We start from the raw sequence: 24,170 nt of genomic DNA on the forward strand, positions 1-24,170 counted from the left end.
AGAGAAGGAAGCCTTGGAAAGACAGTGCACGCGATAACGATACAATTACATGACTAAGTTGAGACCGTATGTATCAGTAACTGTGAATGAATTTAATGCAGTCATTAAAAGATGCTTTTCAGTTGATATTAAAGTTCATATGGAAGAGAGGATAGGAACACACCAAAAAAGAACTTGTTTCTTGGGCATTAAAACATATTCTAAATCTTCCCTAATTAAAACTGGTATTGGCTTATCCTTAGACAAACAGGCTCATGGAATAAAATAGGCAAGAGGCAGACTCAAGTACATATGAAACTTTAGCATAAGATAAGGGTAGCATCTCAAATTGATAGGGCCTTAGTCTTAGAAAGGAAAAAGCCTTTATGTAGCCAAAAACTTCATCGTATAGTCAAGGCAACCAACATTCTGGGAGAAAATATTTAAAACATGTATCATAGCTAACATCCCCAAGATCATTTTTTAAATCTTAAAAACAAAGGGGAAAAGACTTAAAATGGCGTAGAACATGAGGGACAACTCATGTCCCCTCAAAAAGATGTAAAAATGGTACTTACACAGGAAGAGATGTTCATCCTTACCCATCAGTACAGAAATGCAAATTAAAACTGTACTGAGGTACCATTTCTCACTACCAGACTAGCAAAAATTTAAAAAAGTATCACATCGCAACACATTCTGTTGGTGAGCCCATAAGCAAACCCACACCACCATACGTTGCTGGTGGGAATGCAGAGCGCTGTCCCCACTGTGGAGGGACTTTGGCAATGGCTAATACAACTGTATGTGCGTTGAAACACCCAGCAGTGCTACTCCAGGAAGTTACCCCACTCACATACCTCCTACAGTACAAACATGCACGTCTGCGTGCTTGTGAACTGCAGCTTGTTTGTAATTGGAAAACCCTGGAAGTGACCTTCATGCCTTAGCAGAGGAGAGGGACTGCATAAATTAGGGCACAGTCACACCATGGGGCCACGCCATTCCCGTTCTCATCTTTAAAAAAGAACGCAGAAGACCTCTATGACTCCTATGAAGTGATTTCCAGGACATATTCTTGGGAGAAAAAAAGCAAAGTGCTAGAGTGTTCTTAAATATGCTTCCTTCTTGGTAAGAGAGAGGATATCAAATAACTGTCATCTGCTTGTCGCTAAGGGGAAACACACAGGAAAGATAAACCTGCAGCAAAGAAATTGTGGAGAGGAAGGTGTGTAGGCAGAGAGTAGATCGGATGTGTGTGGGACAGGGTACATGTCTCTGAATATACCTTTTGTATAGTTCTGACTTTCAGAACCACGTTAATGTTTCATATCATAAATAATCATTTATGTAATCATGCATGATTCTAGGATAAAGTTTGTAAAAGAAAAAAATATATATCCCACATTGTATGATATCAGAGAGCTCTTAAAAATGCAACAATAGCATTTTTAAGTAAAATTAACTATAACTTCTTTACATCAGTGTTCAAATTCTCCTGGTCAGTAGAGCTTTGTTTTATTTTATTATTTTTTTAAAGATTTATTTATTTTATTTTAGAAAGAGGGAGAGAGAATGTGCTCGTGCACGTGAGCAAGGGGAGGGCAGAGGGAGAGAAGCAGACTCCCCACTGAGCATGGAGCCCAAATGCAGGGGCTTCATCCCAGGACCCTGAGATCATGACTTGAGCTGAAATCAAGAGTTGGATACTTAACCAGCTGAGCCACCCAGGTACTCCATCAACAGTTTTAAATGAAAGTCAGGGCCAGGTAGAGATAGAGACCAAGCCGTAACATTTGAGTCACAGCCTCCTGCAGCTGCTACAAGGCCCAAAGAACTTCTTAACATCTTTCTTTGCTGTAGACAGGGGCTCAGAGCCAGCCAGGTGATCTAGAATTCTTGCATGAACATCACCGTTAAATCTTCTAAGGAAACGTGTGCCTTCCTCCCAGTAGCCCTTTAGTCTTCGACTGCCCAGCTGCTTGTAAAGTGACAAACCAAACAGCAGCTGAGAAAATAAAGCCTCCTCTACACGTTTACGATGTCTATACCGGGCCGCCATTCCACCAGAGCGTGTTCTAAAGGACACTCCCACATCTCCACTGACTCCTCGCCCACAGCCCTAGTCCCAATTCCAGGTATTTCCCGCTACACCCATGGACTCTGGCCACTCAACTCATCAGGAGGCATAGAAGAGGAGGGAAGTCCAACCATTCACCTCCTTGGAATTATGCTACAGAAGCAGATACTGGCATGGTGGGGACTAGAACCCAGGAAAACCCAGAAATGGTCAACTCTGCCCTCTGTTTTTGGATGACTTTCAGACCACTGGCCTAACCCCCCAGTTGAGATAACTCAGGCCTCTGACCTTGATCTTCACTTCTGGGGTCTGACTTCCTGCCCCACACTGGCCACAGGGGCCTTTGCCTTCAAGCTACCAGCCCCAGATCTGATTACTTGCCCAGCTGTTCTCTGATCCCTGAAATAACAGTAGCTACCACTGACAAGCAGGCACACAGGAAGCAACAGCTTCTATCAATATCCTATTCGATCCTACAATAACCCCATGATTTGTGTATTCAACGCAAATTTGCTAAATGCCCACTCCATGCCAGCAACGGCTCAGGGGTTGAGGAGGCACTGCAAGCAAAACAGACAAAAATGGAGTTTCCACTCTCAGGGCAGTGTGCTGGAGGAAGTAGTGATCATTTTCCCATGTGCAGAGAGAAACCTGAAGCCCAGAGTTATCAAGGAATTTGCTTGACATCATATAGTTACTAAGTAGCACAGCAGGGATTCAGTTTTCAATCTGTATCATTCTAAAGCCCACATGTTTTGTTTTGTTTTCTTTTCTTTCTTTCTTCTTCTTCTTTTTTTTTTTTTTTTAACACACCGCTGTATCATCCAATGATCCCTACTAACCTGACAGCTTGGCTCAATGAGTGTTGAACAGAGGCTGAACAACACAAACATGTTTTCACAGCTTCTGTTTTAAATACTGTCTGTGGTACAGGTACTATCCTGCTTTCACCAGCTGGAAAATACATTCACACGCCTCTGCGGTGAACAGACCTTATTAAAATGGAAATCTATTGCTATCCTGCACAAAACAGGTACACCATGTTGCCTTCCTAGAGTTTATGCGCGTTTATATAAAGAAAAGGGGCAAGGTCTATTCTCTTCGAAAACAATAACACATTGGAATGGGTAAAGTTGTGCCAAAGGCCTTTTTAGGACTTTTCGAATAATACCTGGGTGCTCACTTATGCTATCTTCTGACAGAACTGCATTTGTTTTATAAAGTACTCTTAATGAAATTTGAATGTGCGGATGCTGATCTGACACAATATAGAACATGTCTTGGTTTTCAAGGCTTAAACAGGTGTAAGAATGTAAAGTAGTGGCTGGTTAGCTCCCAGTGGGTTTACTTTATGAATAATATCTATGCTAAACTCACTAGTTGGGGAAGTAACTAGGTACTAAGCTCCTACTAGGTGCCTAGTACCAACCTAGGCACAGACTCCCTGTATCAAAGTCACTCACTGACCGCTCACTGGCCCCATGGTCCTTTCGGTCATCGACTTGTCTGTTCCAGGGAGATCTCAAAGCATTAGCAAGACACAGCTGGTGCCTGATGCTCAGAGAAGCAAGCTTAGGAGAATGAAAGGTGACTAATCCAGAGCACCTTGAGGGCTCTTGAAAGATGAGCCTTTGAGGATCCCAGATGCAAGAAATGCAGGAAATATATAATAAAGGAGCAACTCAAGGTGCAAATTCTGGGCTGGGAATAACCCATTGTACTCTCGGTGCTATCAACAACTGAGCAGTGATCAATGACAAGCCCAGGCTTCTCTGCATTTTGGTCTGGAACTCTTCAGAGGCAGAGACTGGGTAAGTCTGCACAGTAAAAGGTCCGTAAATTTGCACGATGGCTCGGTCAAGGTGAAGGGCATGGTCTGTGGTCACTGAGCTCAGAGGCATTTACAGTCCCCATGGTGTGCCCAGTGTTGCAGGCAGCAGAGACCCCCAAGCAGTTAGACCACGAGTGAGCATGTACAGAACACAGTTTTGTTTTACATAGTTGGGATCATACTACTTCTCTGAAGCCTCTTTTTTCAAGCCATGCTACCTACCTATTCATTACATGTTCTAGGAAACATGACTTTTACTGGCTGCCAGCACCCTGCTGGAAAGATGTGCTTGCGGGTCCTGCGAGCACCCCTGCCCTCTTGAGGCTTTCTCTACCTAGTCAGGGCTGGATGCCTACCTGCCAGCAATCACCAGACGCTGGTAGTTTTTGCCTTTTATGGCAAGAAAGGAAAGAGCAGTTTGCAGGCAAAGGGTCCACGGCCCCAAGCCACAGCGGTGCTCCGAAGTACAGCAGTGTAATATGAAAAGAACCCTGGTGTAGGGACAATGGTCCCCTTGCAATTTTCTAGGAATTGTTAGGGACACTGTAATTTAAAAAGATTTCAAAGGCAAAGAACCAGCAGACTTGGGTGTACAATAAATCCCTGGTTAGTAACTGCTAAAGAGTATGGCTGAGGCTTTTGAGAATCGCCCTTTGGCCTCAAACCCCATGGTACCTTCCCCTCCTTATCCCTCAGCTCAGACGCTGCATAAGTACCTTACGCTCCTGGGCTCCTATGAAATTTGATAAAAGCCTTTAACAAGAGCTTGCAGGCTCTCTAACCAAGTCCTAGGCATTATTAGACCATAATCGCTGCCTCCAGCCCATCCCTACAAGCCTTTTCCTTTTTGTTTGCACCACCCCTCCCACCGCACTGCTGGGAAAAAAGAAACACATTTCAATACCATCCAGAACGGCCCTTTGCAAGGATGACTGGCAGGTCCTGCCACACCTCTCTCGCTTACAGACCCAGTGAATCTGTTGCAAAGACTGGCTCTCTTTTTCACTGAAGCAGGGTTACTGCTTGTGGGTGCACACGGGCAAGAGAGAGGAAATCAAGTTTTTAAAATTACTGGGAGACAATGGTGCAGTTTTGCAAACTGTTCAGCGGCAACCAAATGTCCATTTAATTCCCTCCTAATAGCTTGGCCTAATGCAAAAGCCTTCTTCTCCCGGTAGTCACTGTCAATTCTGGGTAAGTGTTCCCAATCCCTTATTAAGTAACACTAATCAAAGCAACAGAGTGTCAGGAGACTCTGAGTGACAGCGTTTACAATTTTTTACGCCTCTCATTATTCCAAATGTACCAGTGAACATGCAAATGACCTTTTCCAGAATATAGGGTAATATGCAATTCCACTAAGCCCCTTCCACTTAATGCCCCTCAACTCTGCATTTTTTTTAACCACAGCAAACACAAAACTCTGAAAAAGGATCTCATGGGACTTCAGATACCACTCCACTTTCCAAATTTTCTTTCTTAGCCTTATATATTTTTCTATACCACGTAAGCTCCTGCATCCTAGAGATGGTGGGAACACCGCCCAATATAAGCCACAACTGATAATTCCTGATGCTGGAGAGCCTACCTCGCCGATAAACTATGCAATCCTTAGACTATGAGGAGAAAAATTATCTCACGGAGTTTCCTGAAGGCAAACAAAGATTATGCAAGTGGTAAGGATGGAACAAAAGAGTGAGGGGCCACAGTATGCTTCTCATTGTAACTTTCCCTCACTTAGCATTTTATTAAACACAACCCCTAGGAACAGGCAGGGAGAAATATGTGGCACCATGGTATTTTCCTATTTAGAGTTTTGTTTTTTGTGGTAAATAAACGATTGTTAATCCAGTTTCTCTTTTGTTTTTAAATAATAAGATATGACTTCTCTTTGGGGCACTGTTTCCTCCTTAGGCTTTTCAAGCTTGAAGCACAACATTACAAAATAATGCTGCAAAAATTTATAAACCTACTTCTTCAATAAACACCCACATTGTGGACATGACCCTACCATTAGGCTTTGCCTGGGCAACCCGACTCCAATGAGTTAATCTGTTGGTCAGAGACATATGTATTTCCTTCTTCTTGGGTAGATAGTTTTATGGGATTACGGCCAGTAAAGGCCCTCAAGGAGTTTATTCTCTCATCTTGGACACTACCAAAGGGTCCAGGTAGATATGAAAACAAAAGTTCAGTAAAAGTCTGCTGCATTTCAAAAAATCAGATGCATTATATTTTCTTTAGATTTTTAAAAACTACATCCTGTAAGCAGAGCAACAATAATAATTTCATTGTAAGTGGATCAATTCACCATGCAGGCAGTTTTGATACTGTTACCAGATTTTGGAGGGCTAAGACAAAGCCTTAGCACTCAAAAGACAGGGGAATAAGGGGCAAGAAAAGGGGAACAAGATGGCAAAGGCTGTTTGGCTTTTTTTTTTTTTTTTTAAGAGAGGGAGAGAGAGAGATGTGGGGGAGGGGCAGAGGGAGAGACAGAATCCCAAGCAGACTCCACGCCCAGCACAGAGCCTGACATGGGGCTCCATCTCACCACCCTGAGATCACGACCACTAAGCCCCTTCCACTTAATGCCCCTCAACTCTGCATTTTTTTAACCACAGCAAACACAAATTAGAATTAACAGTTGTATGCTTCACTGACTGAGCCACCCAGGCGCCCCACGTCTGGCCTTTAACGAAAGCCTACTTCAAAATTTTAGCAAGCCCCTTCTGCCCGTCTCCCCAGTTCCACATTCATGTTCTTGGAAAAAGAAAACTTGCACATCAGACAAGAGGAGATGAGGACAGAAGGGACAGGCAGGGGAAAGGTGCGAGGTGGGAGGAAGAAACCAAGAAATTTTCAGCCCTGGTCTGATCCCCAGATCTGCCAGAGCTAAGCTGAAGCCTGACAGGATGCTTTCTATCACAAGGGATCACACATAACACACACAGTGCCTCCTCCTTGCAAAGGTTCCATACGGTACCACCTGCCACACTGCTCCATGAGCCCAGCTGTGTGAAGTCCTGAACAGTGGTTAGGAAGTTTAGCTCCGTTCCTTAACCCTTCATTCTTGCATGTTCACTCATTCATTCAGTCAGTGCGGTGCCTGGGTATGGGTGATGTGGGCACACAGCACTAAAAGACCACAAAACACACACTCTGGTCCCCAGTCAGATAAAAATAAAACTAAAGCCTAGTAACTGCTATGAAGGAGGGGTTTAAAAATGTGTTAGAAATGCCAGTAGGAGGCTGCCTGGGTGGCTCAGTGGGTTAAGCCTCTGCCTTCAGCTCAGGTCATGATCTCAGGGTCCTGGAATCGAGGGCTCTCTGCTAGGCAGGGGGCCTGCTTCCTCCTCTCCGAGCACCAGAGGTCTCAAAGGTGGCATGGGCGACAGTTAAGAGAAGGATGGGAAGTCCTGCAAAGGGATGCGGGGGAGGGACCAGGTCTGAGGTGGGCGTATCAACATCTCTGGGTGCTGGGGACAGAAGGAAGTCGGAATGAAGCCAGCTGGCTTGGGGGACAAGGGCTGGCAAACTTTTTCTGTAAAGGGCCAGGGAGTAAATATTTTCAGCACGGGGGGCCAAGAGGCAAAATCGTCGATGTGATATAATAACAACAAAACAAAACAAAAAAGACACCACGTGTCCACAAAGCTTTTATCGATGAAGTCCAAAATATAATAATAAAAAAATAATAATAATTGAGTATAATTCTAAAAATACAGGCTGACTAGTGAGAAAATGAAATTATCTTGGGAGCGGATAACAAGTTATTTAATTGGTATTCCACCACTGTAGCATTAAAGCAGCCACAGACAAGATAAACGGAAGAGCGTGGCTACGGTCCAGTAAAAGCCGACTTATGAGCCGATATTCGAATTTCACATCATTTTCATGTGCCATTAAGTATTTTTCTTTGGACTTTTCTCAATCATTTGAAAAAGTAAAAAGCATTCTTAGCTTGCAGGCTGTACAAAATATGAAGCATGGATCTGCCTCTTGTTTGCCAACCTCTGTTGCAGAAGATCCCACATGTGGACATGTCTCCCTGCTTGCTCAGAGTTACATTCATTTTGGGCAGGAGATTTTTACAGGGCGATGTTATATATTTCTTATTGCATCACAGCAAAATGGGGGAGGGGAGGTAAAACATTGACCAAGTGTAGAATTATTTTTGTTTACTATGAACTTCAGTATCTTTAAAGGAAAAGAACTGCCTGATGAAATTTAAAATTTTATTATCAGCACTCAAAATTCTCTTCTGATCTTTGCTACATATGTATATTATATAGTTGATCTCATTATGCACAAAATGTGCACTGTTTTTAATCCATCATTCCATATCTGCTTTCCATAATCAGCACAGTTATAAATATAATTTTTAATTAACTCTATGACATAATGCAATTTTTAATTAACAGCATGACTTCATAAACTTCATTTCGTTCTCATCAACCATTTAAGATCTAATTTTTCACTAGAATAAGCAGCATTGCTGTGAACATCCTTGTATACATTTGTTTTGGTTTCTTTAGGGTTAAATTCATAAGTCAGCCTCAAAAATAAAACTACTGGAAAACCAGAGGAAAAAGCATGATACATTTAGATTTTCATTGTTCTCTGTTAGAGAACATTCCAGAAAGACTCATTCCACATATACCGAGTCCCAGGTATTTGAGTGTCACCAGCACTGTTTAAAAGGGCTTATTTCCCCAAATCTCCAACAACATGGGTTTTGATAAGTTTATTTATGCTGGCAACGTTTACAGTGTTGCGGTATCTGAGTTATTATAAATGGTATGTCCTTGGTGCTGACACGTCTCTGCAAGGGCCCCATGACAGTCCCATGTATATTTCCTTTACTTGCAAACTTCATCTCCTCTATCCCTTGTGGGATCAGATTTAGCAAAGGAACTCCAATACTGACTGCTATTCTTTCTACATTGGCTGGAGAGCTTTTATTTTTTTTTTTATTTTTATTTTTTTTAAAGATTTTATTTATTTATCAGAGAGAGAGGGGGAGAGAGCGAGCACAGGCAGACAGAATGGCAGGCAGAGGCAGAGGGAGAAGCAGGCTCCCTGCCAAGCAAGGAGCCCGATGCGGGACTCGATCCCAGGACACTGGGATCATGACCTGAGCCGAAGGCAGCTGCTTAACCAACTGAGCCACCCAGGCGTCCCAGAGCTTTTAGAAATAATTCACATTATGTGTTTTCTTTCCACTCTCCTCAAGGGCAAGAGCCAAGTTTCAGGCAGGTCTGTGTCCCTAGCACATCTGATACGGTCAGCGTGCAAAGCTAACACCATGGAGGGGGAGGCAAGCATGCCCTCATCCTCTCCAGGGGAGGAAGGCAGGCGAGGCTCTCTCTATTCCTGGCTTCTGCTGACTTGGTTCATATCATCCCGAGGCAGCGCTGCCTCTGCATGTCACTTCAACACGGCATTTGTGTCTTTCATTTTCCACCAGAAACAGGAGCTGTGGCCAGTGGAGGGCAGGCTGAGGGGGAAGGAGAGCTCTAGGTTTCCATCAGAAGAAAGGTTCATTGTCAGCATTAAGCACACATATTCTTCTAAGATAAGAGGGGCATGACTGCACCCCTAGGGAAGATCTGACAAAATCTAGAGACATTTTTGATGGGCACAATTGGGGGGCGCTACTGGCATCTAGAAGGTAGAGGCCAGGGGCGTTCCTACACATCTTACAATGCAGAGAACAGCCCTCCACGACAAAAAACGATCTGGCCCTAAATATCAGTGGGGTCAAGGTTAAGAAATCTCTGTTCTAAAGCGAAGTAGCTGCCCTCTGTGCCTCTTCTAAACCCAAACTTAAACGTTAGAAGAGTATCCAGTAATACAAACTGGAATGGACTGACTTCAGTCTTGTGTAGACGCGGAAATTTCGTCTGAGATGTATGTTTCACTGCGGCATTTCATTGGACACTTGGCCTGTGTGGACCCAGAACTAGGCTTCCCAAGCCCAAGCAATGTGACCTCCACCAACAGCGCACACGGGAAGCGGACCCCCTGGCACCCCTCACTGACTGCGCACCTCCCTACGGCCTCTCGCCTGAGGTTCTCAACATTTAAAACCTTCTGCTCAAAGGTATTCAAAGCAGCTTATTCTCAGCAGTAAACCAGACCGAAAGAAAACAGGGCTTACCGGAGGCGCTGGCGGTGGGGGAGGGGGAGGAGCCCCCAGGGGCGGGGGAGGTGGAGGCAGAGGAGGAGGAGGTGGCGGAGGTGGCACTGGCATAGGTCACAGCGTTGGTGGCTCTTGCTTCTGAAAGGTCCCAGGAGAGTGGTTTCTGCCCTGAAAGGGAGAAAATAGTTTTAAATTTGGTTGTCTTTATTCCTGCACCGGTAATCCCCGTCATGCAGACACGTGCATTTCATGGATAGCTTCCTTTTTTCACTTGTCCATTCAGTCATTTTTGCTCTCGTTCATTCTTTCAGTAACTACTGAAGGCCCCCCCTGTAGGCAGGCATTGCCTCAAGTACTAGGAACAAAAAGCAGCAGCTAGATTTGGGTGCCTGGGTGGCTCAGTTGGTTAAGGGTCTGTCTCCCACTCAGGTCATGATCCCGGGGTCCTGGGAGATCTGCTTCTCTCTCTCCCACTGCCCCTCCCCTCTGCTTATGCTCTAGCTTGCTCTCTCTCTTTCAAATAAATAAATAAAATCTTTTAAAAAAGTATCTAGATTTTAGAACTAGGTGATAAAACTGATAAAATTTAGTTATTTATATCTCAATATAAATAGTATGTCAAGGGGGACACTTCATTCCATCATGATTTTTCCAAATAACTGCATTCTACCTCCTTAGGGTTAAACGTTCAGTTTTATCATTTCCGAGGCAATTTAAAAATATTCTGTGCCTACTTCCATTTTCCTAAGTAGAGCAAACGGAATGAAATCTAACCTTTCTGAATGTCACAGGCTCAACGTTACTCACGACGCCAGCCTTGAACAACACTTACAAAGCGCATTAATCATTTTCTTGCTTCCTTCTCTTCAGTTTCAGCTCTCACTTTTCTTGCCATGGCTGTGTTGTTGTTTCTGTACAATTTGATATTTGCTACATAGAGAGCTTTGGAGTATTTAACTCTGCAAATATGGTTATGTTTTGAACCGTTAATATTACAGGACTTGTGATCTCCAAATAAATGTGGTCTTTCTCTGTGGAGCGTGTGTGTGCATTGTGTGCGTGTGTCTTAGAATCCACATCAAGACACAATGAAAAAGCTTAAAATGTGTACTAAAGAAAATCCCCACAGTTTACAAGAATGAGGAAAACGTACATAAAAATCTCACAATTTAAGTGGAAACAGAAATAAACATCAGACAGACAGGGGTGGTTTTGTGTTCCTTCTGTCTCTGTAATTAGTGGAAGGCCAGACCAAGGGCTGTGCCCATTTCTTTAGCTTTAAACTCCTGAGGCATTTGTATTATTCCATGATAATATTCTTATCTCTTAGAGGCAAAAAGCAATTATGTAACCTGGTACTTTGTTCTTAACCCAGTCCCCCAGATTTTGCCTACTTCAAACATGCTCTCTTTACCTTTGTGGATAGTGGCTGCCATGTGACCAGCTAATCACATTAATTTCCTCTAAGGTCAGTAGTTTAATCCCAATTTTATAGGTAAGAAAAATGACATTCAGAGATATTAAGTACTTTCCCCCAAATCCCACACAGTTACTAATGGGTGGACTTGGGATTGGAACCTATGCTTATCAGGCTTTAAAGTCCAGCCTCTTGGGGTGCCTGGGTGGCTCAGTGGGTTAAAGCCTCTGCCTTCGCTTCGGCTCAGGTCATGATCCCAGGGTCCTGGGATCGAGCCCTGTGTTGGGCTCTCTGGTCAGCGGGGAGCCTGCTTCCTCCTTTCTCACTGCCTGCCTCTCTGCCTACTTGAGATCTCTGTCAAATAAATAAATAAAATCTTAAAAAAATAAAATAAAGTCCAGCCTCTTCTCAATTTGATTTTTTTGTGTGTGGTAAAATGTGCATAGTAGAAAATTTATTATTTTCATAATTTTAAACTGTACAATTCAGTGGCATCAAGAACATCCACAATGTTGTGCAATCATCCCATCATCTCCAGAATTTTTCATCATGCCAAACAGTACTCATTAAATAATAACTTCCCATTCCTCCTTCCCCTAGTCCCTGGTAACTTCTAATCTACTTTATATTCCTGTGAATTTGCCTATTTTAGGTACCTTAAATACAGTATTTGTCCTTTTGTGTCTGGCTTGTCTTCAAGTTTCATTCACTTTGTGCCATGTGCCAGAATTTCCTTCCTTAATTGTAAATATACACCACATTTTGTTTATTTGTTCATCTGCTAATGATACTTGGGTTGCTTTCACCTTTTGGGTACTGTGACTATGACTACGAACACTGGTATATGAGTATGTCTTCAAGACTCTGCTTTCAGTTCTTCCGGGCATATACCTAGGAGTGGGATTTCTGGATCATCTGATATTATCCTATTTTCAGCAGGGCTAAGAGCTCCTTGAAATTGTACAAAAATTTAAAGTGGTGGGGCACCTGGGTGGGAGTCTGCTTCAGATTCTCGATCTCCCTCTTCCTCTGCTCCTCCTCCCGCTCATGTGCTCACATTCTCTCACTCACATAAGTAAATCCTTTAGAAAAATGTAAAATGGTATAAGATATCCATGTAAGTTCAACTTTCATGTAGAAAGAGTCCATGCTAGTTTTCATTAGAGTTCCAAAGAAGTTCATGAGCTGATAACTAGAGAAGACCACAATTTTCTTATAAAGTATTCCCCTCAAAGTTATTAGCACCTATGAAATTTTGTGTCATTGTTTCTTTCCTTGATAGTAAAACAGGAACACAAAGACTAAAAAAAAAAAAAAGTAATGCTCATCAGAGTCCAGAGAATAAAACTACACTAAAATTGAGCAGGGGTGGTAGTAGATACTACTAGGTAGTGTCAATGTTATTTTATTATACAATAAAATAAATTGCATGTATTAGACAATAACATAGAGTCAGATAAAGTTGGCATTTTACTGGCTGAATTCTAAAGCAAGTTGGATGTGAGCCCACGTTTAGTTGGAACAAACCTGAATGATGAGTTATTTGTATTTTAACAATTTCTTTCATAAAAGGCACTAGGTATATCTTTTTGTGATCCTTAATTTAGTGGCAGAATAACTTCAGTCAGAACTTTACAATAGGGATTAAAGGGTTGCCTGAAGTATCACAGAACAAGAGAAAACACAAAGGTCTCATTATATGAGGATTACATCTTTTAAGCAAGAGAGAGGAGAGGAGACAGCTGCTTCCCTTGGTGAAGAACTGGAAAGGGACTAGGAAAGTAACTTTAGAGACTTAAATGTCACTTACCTAAGGGTTTTGCCATTGATCTAAGGAAAAATGACCACAGGAAGTAATTAAGGAGAACTGTGGCAGAACGATTCCAGTAACCCCTCAGCATACAGCTGGATTATACTTCCCAGTGTCCTGCGTGGTTAGATGTGACTTTGGGACTGAGCTCTGGCCAACAGAATGAAGGTAGGCGTGATGTCTTCCACGTGTAGGCTGGCCCATAAAGACCTTCTACCCACAGCTTTACTCTCTTCCCCCATCCACTGGCTAGAAGGAAAGGTCCAATGTGTGGGCTCAGCCACGAAATGTAAAGAATCTGGATTCCTGACTCACCCCTTTAAGGCCATCTGCCAAACACGCGACTGGACTTTACAAAAAAAAATAAATAAATAAACTACCGTGTTAAGTCAGGGAGAATTTGAAGTTAATGTATTACAGCCACTAATTTTGAAGCTGCCCAATACAGGAACTCAATAGAATATCACCAATTCTCATTGTTTGTGGTAGTTATATTCTATAAAGTTGCCACAGACCCTGAGTTAGCAAACACTGAGCCACTGCTTTTCACAGAAACACAGGGTCAGATCCCTCTGGACATCTAGTCACAAGACTTCTGTGACTCACGAATATAAAATCTTGTTTTATGTGTGTTCCCGCTTAGAGACACCTTATTTAATATATGTTGTTGGTACATTAACTTGACCTCATGCCAACAGCATTATACCTCATGCCCGGATGAAGTTTCTCTAACACCCTTTTTCTCTCATGTCACAGCCTTTTGGTGCTCAACATTGGATAGAATGTCAGCATTATATTTGGGAGGGGCTGTTTAAAACAGCGAACTCACCAACAGTCAGCACAAAAATATGAAGAACATGACACTAAAAAGAATGTGTAAAGAACACAGGTTCACAGTGTGAGAGCTGGAACAAGTTGGCAGAGTCCCGCCTTGCTCCACCGCAGCTGGGAATGCACGTGTGCACGGGGCGACTCCAGTTTCTCCCCACTCTGTGCCTTTCCTCCACCAACCGTGACAGTGCCCGTGATTACTGACTTTGGGGTTGCAAACAGAGTTCAGTGAGTAGGTGATTAGCAAACTATGGAATCTGTAAATAATGAGGACTGACTCTATAACTTTTTGAACCCCCTAGATGGGCTCAGCACTGCATTAGGTACTTATAATACGTGTTCTGTTTAATGCCCTCAATGACTCTATGGTAGACAGTGGCATTTCCTATGAAGGAGAACCACATTTTGTCTCAGAGACTTTACCTTGTTTCTACCCAATTTCATAAAGAGTACCAGAGATGAGTTAAAGCTCTGCCCTCTCTGATCCAAAACCTCATTTCTTTGTTTTAATAACTTGGTATCATTCAGGTTATAATACTTCTCCGCTTCCAGTTGGCAAAAATTTTTAAGTATTTCTGAGACTCTCATGTGAAAGGGACCTCATACCGGTAATTTTTCCACTTGCTCCTCCTGAACCGAGGCATCCTGGCTGCCCATTTAATTTTTATCTTGAGGAATCTGAGAGGAATTAGGTGCCGCTGGGCTTGTGTGTCACTGAACTCACCAGAACGATTTTTCAAACTCTAGGAGTAAAGGATGTTTTTACATGCGGGACATGATGGCTGTGAAGGCTTTTTCTTGACAGGTAAAATAATTAAGCAATTACCTAGAAAAGTATTTGTTAAAATCTGACAGTTAAGAATGCAGAGCTCCAGGAAGTCACAGGCTGTACCCATAAGCTCTTTGAAGCTTTGTGCTCTCCCAACACACTTAAAACTCTGTAATGTATTTTTGCTCTGTAATGTATTTTTAAAAAAATGCCTAGGATTTAAAAAAAAAAAAAAAAGCCAGATTTTCAAAGGCTTTTTTATATTTTCTCCTGACTCAGGAAGTAACTCTGAAAAACAGCGTTAGATGCAAGTTGGATACCCACGCAGCCTTAGAAGGTGTGGAGGACAACAGAACTAATGCCACTTCCACATGCACGGCGGACAGGGCTGATCTTTGCATTAGACAGACCCGCGTCCTACTTGTGCCTCTGCTTTTCCCAGCTGCACACCCTTGGTTAAGTCACTTAGTCTCAGGGGGTCTCGTTTTCTTTATCTGTAAACGATCTATAATGCTTAACTCTTAGTTTGTCATCAAAACCGAAACAAAGACTGTACATGAAGAGTATTATTACAGAGGTGGTGACACACAGCGGACACGTTCACTGGAAGCTATATTTATCTTCCTCACACCACCACCTGCATCACCACAAATAACTACAATAAAAGGTGGGGTAGGACACATGCCCCAGGAGGGCTATGGAGCGCTAAGGAATATCCATTCCAGCACGAGGAGAGCGGGGGAGGGAGGGTTGTAAATAAATGTTTGGTAGAAGCTCCAGCATTCTTGAGCAGGTGAAAAGGTGGCTACAGGAGGCCATTCTAGCTAGACAGAGTAGCACATAAGCAGAGATACAGAAGTGGGAGAACACAAGCAGCCTGGGAGGCTCTGCCTGTATGGGGAAGGGAGAAAAAGGCGAGAGTCACAGAGGGGCTGAAATGACACTACGCTATTCTGCAAGTGTCTCTTCCCTCAGGGACAGGTGGACATCTATCCCCTTGTGGCTATCCACCAGCTTTTGAACATTTTCTCTATGCCTGAGGAATTTCCCACAGGACTCCTCCCTCCCTCAGCAGGAAGCCAGGAGCTCCTTTACCCAGCATCCCTTGCAGGCAGGGAGCTGATCTGTGACCACTGAGTCAGAGGCAAGGAAACAGTGGATGGGCAAGGTGTGGAGGGGCCCTGGCTCAAGGAGTGACAGCCTGTGAGGGTCTGTGGCGGGAGGTTCCCCCTGCAGTGGGAATCCAAGCCCAGTATTGGCCCCATCCTCCCAATTTTCCCCCCAAAGCCCCAAATCCAGATTTTTGTGGGAAGTCCAGTTTGGGCATGTGGGTAACTAATTCAAAAGCGTTTTTAAAAATCAGCGGGCCAGCAGAACATCCCTGCAGGTCACACAGGGTCCGCAAACTGCCATAGTGTGACCCCTTCCTTCCCCACCTGATCCAGAATAAACGTAGACCAGGCTCGCCCATCTTGTGAATATAAAAAGTTCTATAGGTATATACACCAACTGAGCTTTTTCTGAGAGAAATCATTTATGGTAAACAGTTTTACACACTACTTGCTTTTGTCAAAACCATACACTCCCTTTTTCCCCCCAATAGTGGTTCATCAGATTACAGTTGTTCACAAGTAGAATATGTGCCTATTTTAAAAATACAAGCAAGAAGGATTACTGCCACTATATGACAAAAGCTGCTTTTGCTGGTTCTTAAAATACATTTCAATAGGAATCAGAAAATAAAGTTCTCTGGGCACTCATAACTTCTGTTTTGTCACTGTCCCACTGAGTCTCTTATTTCTGTGGCTATGAGATGGGGGAGGCGAGCAGAGATTTCTCACCTCTGAACTTTTAATAAAGGCAAAGGAGCCCCAGGCGACAGACAACCCCGTTGCTCACATTATGGTCTCAGCAGGGTTCTACAGATCAGTCATTTCTTTCTCAAAGGGGCCTTGTGGCCAGGAAATCACAACCCATAAGCCCATGAGCATACAAGGCACAAATAAAACGCCTCTCAAAAAACACATGGCAAAGTTGCCAAAGCCATAAGGAAAATAATAAAGACAATTTTTAAAAAAAACCTGTCCTTCCTCATTGTGTGATGATGAGTGAGTTCTTTGGGCATTGCCTTCTCCTGGGACTTCCCACCTCTAAGATCTCACATCCCACACACCGCCTCTCCCAGTGTTAACTTCCCTTGGACTAGGCCAAAGTTGATCCCCTCACTGGTATGTATCCTCAGTGCTATACAAGTCCTGGAAAGCAAGTTGGGCTGAGTAAGCAGGAAAGCAAGGGACAAAGGGAGGGGAGGTAAAAAGCACAGGATAAAAAAAGTCCTTGACCATTTGCATTCTAGAGAACAGTAGAACAAGCTAGCTCTGATATAGCCGTTCGTAAGGATCGGATCCTGTTCGTAGGACTTTTTTAAGCTCTGCAACAGCCCAATCAGATAGATAGTACTATTGCTCCCGTTCTGCAGAAGAGAAAACTGAAGGGCAAAAATGTTATGAAATCTACCCAAAGTCACAAAATGAATTAGTGGAGGAGCTGGCATTCAAACTTGGGATGTCTGGCTCCGGAGTCCATGCTCTCAAGCACCATGCTAACTGTAGTCACTTAAAAATACATGGCTTTTACTTTGGAAACTATATGGAGGTTCCTTAAAAAGTTGGAAACTGGGGCGCCTGGATGGCTCAGTCAATTAAACGTCTGCCTTCAACTCAGGTCATGATCCCAGGGTTATCAGATTGAACCCTGTGTTGGGTTCTTTAACAATTTTATTTATTTATTTATTTGACTGAGATAGAAAAAGAGAGAGAGAGAGCACTAGTAGGCAGAGCAGCAGGCAGGAGAAGTAGGCTTCTTGCTGAGCAGAGAGCCCAATATGGGGCTATACACACACGTGCACAGGAATATTACACACACACACACACACACACACACACACACACACAGAGAGGAATATTACTCAGCCATCAAAAAGAATGGGATCCTACCATTTGCAGCAACGTGGATAGAACTAGAGGGTATTATGCTAAGTGAAATAAGTCAGTCAGAGAAACACAGATACCATATGATTTCACCCATGTGGAATTTAAGAAACAAAAGAGATGAATATGGGGAAGGAAAGGAAAAATAAAATCAGATAAAAACAGAGAGGGAGGCAAACCATAAGAGATGCTGAACTCTAGGAAACAAACTGAGGGCTGCTGGAGGGGGGTGGGTGGAGGGATGAGGGTAATTGGGTGATGGGCATTAAGGACGGCACTCGATGTAATGAGCTCTGGGTTTTATATGCAAATGAGGAATCACTAAATTCTACCCCAGTAACTAATAATATAGTAGGCTGAATTTACATTAATTAAATTAAATTAAATTAAAAATAAAAAAACCACATGGCTTTTATATTTTCTGTCACATTCACATACCACCTGGACTTAATTTTAATTAAACACATTTATTTTACAAAAGGAACTTTAAATCATTGCTATAAATGGAAAAACAATATCATCTGCCATAAATAGAAGGTAGTAACAAAAATGAACGCAATAATTATTAAAATAAAATTCGATCTAAATACCATCTAAACTCATTTCAGGTTTCCCTAGTGATAACTAAACCTTTGTGCTTTGGGAAACAGTGATCTAGATGCTTCCCAGACTTAAATGGTGAATGAATCATGGTGGAGGTGGGGGTATGGATCTTGAGAAAACATAGATTCTGATTCAGTAGTCTGAATGGAGCCTGAGATTCTCCCAGGTGAGACCAACTGCTGGTCTGGGGACCACACTTTGAGTAGCTCTAAAATGTGGAAATATGTAAGAAAGGTACAATGTCCACCCCAGACCTCCAAATTAGAATCTTTGGGAGAATCTTATCAACAAGTGATTTTTATGCCCACTAAGTTTGAAAAGCTTGTTGCAGAATATCTAGGATGCTGAAACTCTTTGTCCCACACTATTGGAAGTTGTGTCTTTACTATTTTAGTAGGCTCCTTTTCTATAAACTCATTTAACTTCAGCAGGCTGGATCCATGAAAACGGCATATTGCACTTAAAACCGGAGCTGATACACAATCGTGAAAGGGAAACCAGGCTGAGTGCCCATTTACCTCTTGCCTAGGTGATGGGAAGGATTTCTAACACCTGTGAAACCCCACCTTGATGACAGCAGCTCTTTTTTTTTTTTTTTTTTTTTAAGATTTTATTTACTTATTTGACACAGAGAGAGAGAGAGATCACACGTAGGCAGAGAGGCAGGCAGAGAGACAGGGGGAAGCAGGCTCCCTGCTGAGCAGAGAGCCCGATGTGGGACTCAATCCCAGGACCCTGGGATCATGACCTGAGCTGAAAGCAGAGGCTTTAACCCACTGAGCCACCCAGGTGCCCCGCTGACAGCAGCTCTTGAAGCTGCATCTATGCAGCCCTGATCAGGCATTGTAGTTAATTATCTGGTGAAATGCTGAAAGGATTAATGCAGTCTTGCCCATGTTGAGTTCTAAAATGAAGACACACTTAAACCACAATCTAATATGAAACATAGCAAGTCATGCCTCTAATGAGCTCATAAATTGGTTTCCTTTTATAAGACTCTTACTGAAACGCAAATTTGTTCCCAGATCATTCATCCAACTTGTTATGATATTTGGACAGTATTTGGTGATGGGGGAAAAAATGGAGCTATTGATAATATTTATCATTGACTCAGGTATTTACATTATAGCTAAATGTCATGAAAATCATTATGTGTGCAGTTCCCAAGGGTGAAGGGAGAAAATATTGATTTCCAGTCCCTTTCTTTTTTCTTTTTCTTTTTTTTTTTTTGCTGCCATTGAAAGAGCTAAAAGAAGAACAAGGCTTATTAAAAATACATGATATTAATCACACATTTATAAGTAAGCCTCATTTTATATAACAGCTATGCTTCTGAAAAATAGCATCTCTAATTTTGGAAAATTGAGGTATGCTTTAAGTATACAAAAGGAGTTTATTATGCAATGAAAACCCATAATCGATAAACCCAAAATTCATTACACTGAGTGAAAGAAGCCAGTCGCAAAAGGCCACATACTGTATGGTCCCTTTATATGAAAATCCAGATAGGTAAATCCACAGAAGTAAAAAGAAGTAAAAAGCTGGGGGTTGTCAGGGCTGAGAATACAGAAGAGCAGGAGCGACTGCTAATGGATTTCTTTTTGGGGTGATGAAAATGTTCTGAAATTAGATGATGGTGATGGTTGTGCGGTCCTGAATATTCCAAAAACCACTGAACTGCACAATTTAAGACAGTGTATTTTATGGTATCTGAATTATACTCCAAGAAGGCTGTTTTTACAAAAAACAATTTGTGCCACATGGTTAATTTCAGGCAAAACAGAATACAGGGCAAAAAATATTAAGAGAAATATACGGTGCTGTGGAAACATGAATTAATTGCTTCCATGGGTAAAAGACATGTCAAAAGCATAAGGGACCTCTTTAGCAGGCCTTCCATGGTTAAGGGAATGAGGACAGTACGAGCAAAGCTTTGGGGTGTGTGGCAGCCACTCACAGCCAACATGTCACAGAGCCAGGTTGTCAAGCAATTCGAGCTTTATTCTGTAGGGCTTCTGAAGACAGAAAAGATGTTAGATGTTAGATACTTGTGTTTTAAAAACAGCATCCTAGGGGCCACGTGTGGAAAATGAATTAGAGGGAGAAGCAGCAAATACATAGACCACATGAGCAAGGGTGGGTATTTATTAAATTTTTATTGAATTAGAATCACAGTAAGAGGGATAGAACCAAGAATATCAGTTTGGATATCTGGAATGGGGGAGAAGAATCAGGCCAGGATAACCCCAGTGCTCCCTGAGAAGCTAAGTAAGGCGGATGGGAGAAAGTGTGTGTATGGTGGGGAATGGCATAGACAGGCAGGGAGAAGTGGGTTTAATCTGAAGCGTATGAGGTGCTTTTGGCAAATGGAGATTCAGATCTGAAATTTAGGGATGAATCGGGACTGGTGGTAGTGATTCAGGAATCTTTACATAGGCAGTTGGGTATGTTTCATTCTCTCAGCCTAACTGTTATGAAGATTTTAAACCACTGAGTTGCCTTCTATAATTTCTAATTTAGTCAGGGACATGACTAATAATGGCAGTCAGTGAGGTGGCTGATCCTGCTAATTGCCTATTCAATAACCATTCCCTCTTCTTCCTCATAGCAAAATCCCTAATTTGTGGGTGGGAGGTGGTGCTTGCAATTTACCCAGCTAAAAATATTTGCTTTCTCAGACTTCCTTATATTTCGAGCAACTTTGTGACATCATCTTGGCCAATGAGATATAGGAGGAAATAGCTAGGGAGGGCATCACTTTCTGAATAAAAAGGTGGGATACAGCAGCCATCTTGTGACCATGAGGCAACCAGATGTAATATGAAGTCCTACAGGCTAAGGATGGTGAATCAGGAAGATGGGGAGCATTGTTTGAGCTCCTGCATCAGCCCTGAACTGCCTTTCTTTGAAGTCTAGTCTGGTTCCATAAAATAAACTTGCATCTGTTTAAGCCAGTTCTGACGTGTATGTTGTTTTATTTTGTTTGTTTGTTTTGGTAGCCGAATGCAATCTTAACTGACACAAGTCACATTTGAACTAATATATATATTAGTGTTATTGTAAATGTTAGTATTATATTACTATATAACTTACATATAGTGAGATGACAAAAACATGACCATTTCAATTACTAAAAAGAAAGTCTAAAAACAAAGTATTTTTTTTAAAGTTTTTATTTACTTGAAGAGAGAGAGAATGAGTGAGAGAGAGAGAGAGCAGGGGAAGGGGAGGAAGAGGGAGAGGCATACTCCTTACTGAGCAGGATGCTGACATGTGGCTTGATCCCTAGGATTCCAGGATCATGACCTGAGCTGAAGGCAGATGGTCAACCGACTGAGCCACCCAGTCACCCCCAAAATATTTACTCTTATTGCCAAGAAGTACGGAAAGCATTAAGGGATTTAAGAGGTAGTATAGAGCATTGGATCTTTCTTTTTCCAAACAGTGTGATAAAATCTGGGGATAATATGGGACTACCGTATTAAGAAAATTCATGAATATACACTCTATTAATGAGCATATGTGCACAAAACTTCCTTCTGGATGAGGTAAACTGAGCTGGCATATTTAAATGGCTTTAGCTAAAATGAATGTTCTTAAAGATGGGATTGTTCACATGATTCTCCCAAGAATTATAATCTGTGGAAGAAAGAATCTTTCTACTCCCCCAGGCCCTCGGTAAACATAGCTAAGAAAATAGCATGTCCTCAAACCACAGCATGCTGGCCCTTCACAGAAGAGCTTTGGCTGGACTGTGCTCTGGGATTATGTCTCCGGAACCGCAGTCCATAATGTTCTAGGAAACATTTATTATTGCCTTCTACCACAAAACTTCCATTGTCTTCACGGCAGGGACCATGTGGAACACTTAGATCTCTATGGCAACAGTGATTGCTTTGAAGACCTGCCAGGAGAAAGTTGTCCCAGGTTTTAGGACCCGGAAAAGCTGTGCAACTGATCTGTTTTTATCTCATGCCCACTGTGGATCAAGTAACTATTTGTGTTTTCCTCTTTGTTTTGGCTACTGGGAAGCTCTGACAAATTTTTAATCCTCTCTCCAGAAACTACACAAGGCTTTATAATAAACTTATCTCTAGAAACCACCTACACCTTATAAAATAGCCTTATTCTCTAAATTACCTCTGATTTTATCTGGCTTTCCAATGTGTGTGTTCTCTCTACCCTGGTTTCATTCTCTATTAATTTTGTTTGCCACTTATTTTTGTAATCTCCTCAAATGCTTAATGGACTAGGAAATATTTAAGGCAAACAACTTTTAAAAGCATCAGATAATAGCAGCTACTTTATTGACCATTGCTATGAAGAAGGCACCATGCTCAGCATGGACCCTATCTTAAGTTATTTACCTTCAATATGAAATAAGTACTATTATTATGCCCATTTTACATATAAGAAAAATGAGGCATAAAGAAATTATCTGTCCAAGGTCACACAACAAATAAATGATGATTCAAGCCCAGGTATTCTGAATGACAAAATTTCTAGAAAAAAAAGAGATAATAGTATTGAATTTCTAAAAGAAGCAGAGGCCTTCTGATTTTACAGGCTGAGCTTAACATTCTTCAGCTTTAAAGGAGAAACTTTAAAGTTTCAAATACATCTGCCCCAAATTTAATACGTCTTGTCTATAAAGTCATGCCCCATGATCCATAGCAACATAGGGGAATGAGACAATAAAAGTCAAAAGGGCACATAAGCCAAAAATACTAAAGTTTTGCTTTTAGAACCTAGAGGTTTTCATTCATTCACTCCCTTGTTCATGCAATACTCATCATGAACCATGCATGGTCAGGTTCTGGGAACAGAGATGAAATAGACAAGCACCTGCCCTTCAGGAGCTCAGCTGTAATAAGCGAGAGTCAGGGAGGCAAAGGGTACCTGGGTTTATAAATGGGCTGTTGGTCTCTACGTCACAGCGGATAACGGGAGTAAGAAGAATCAGCTTCTTTGTAGGGCTATTGCGATGCTTTCGTACATAGAAAGCTTAGTCTACGCTGGCATGTACTATGTATTTAGTACATGCTAGCCCTTAGCTCCTAAGGCACAGTGGACAGCGGCCCGGGCATCTTGCTTTGTCACACACACATACTCATATGGACACATGTTCTCAAAAGTTCAAGAACTGAGGCCATCTACTCCTCTGAGCTTCTCCCTAGGAGCTGACGAACTCACAATACATAAGCACTCTTTTCTGGAAGACACCATCTCCGATTCAGTGTCTTGTTGGAACAGATCACCCACGCACGGTGACACTTCAAGTTGCACTTGAAAATCTTCCATGGAACCTGGTCCACCCAATGCCTGCTCGGCATTTTCCCCACATTTGCTCTGCTTCGCTCTGTCAGCATGGCACGTAACTACACGATTCCCCTGCTGTGTAACGGGTCAGGTTCCCTCTTGAACAGGTCGCAGGAAAGACCGAAGTAGAATTGCAAAACGGGAGTCTCAAGTGCATTATTGGCTGAAGCCGGTAAGAAACCATATGGGCTGCACCTGCCCAGCAACCGTGGGGAACGGGACGTCTCTTCAGTTTCATGCAGTGGCTAAATAAGAAGTAACTGATCGTTTTCTCACCATTCCTAACTCATATTTAATAGTTCCCTCTCAAAGTTTGTTTTGTCATGCCATCAACGAAGTCAGTCAAACATTACGATTCCTTTCTAAAATATTCCAGCAGCCAGATGGCAGGAACGCTAC

General features: G+C 42.3%; 1 protein-coding gene across 1 annotated transcript in view; it reads right to left on the reverse strand.

Annotated features, from left to right (window-relative positions):
- Positions 1-24,170, reverse strand: part of WIPF3 (WAS/WASL interacting protein family member 3) — a 77,041-nt gene that overhangs the window by 49,928 nt on the left and 2,943 nt on the right. The window contains exon 2 of the mRNA XM_059397517.1: positions 10,051-10,200. Within this exon, the coding sequence (XP_059253500.1) occupies positions 10,051-10,143 (93 nt within the window). The 5' untranslated portion in view covers positions 10,144-10,200. The remainder of the gene's footprint in view (positions 1-10,050; positions 10,201-24,170) is intronic.

This window comes from Mustela nigripes, chromosome 4 (genome assembly GCF_022355385.1).
Source record: "Mustela nigripes isolate SB6536 chromosome 4, MUSNIG.SB6536, whole genome shotgun sequence".
Lineage (NCBI taxonomy): Eukaryota > Metazoa > Chordata > Mammalia > Carnivora > Mustelidae > Mustela > Mustela nigripes.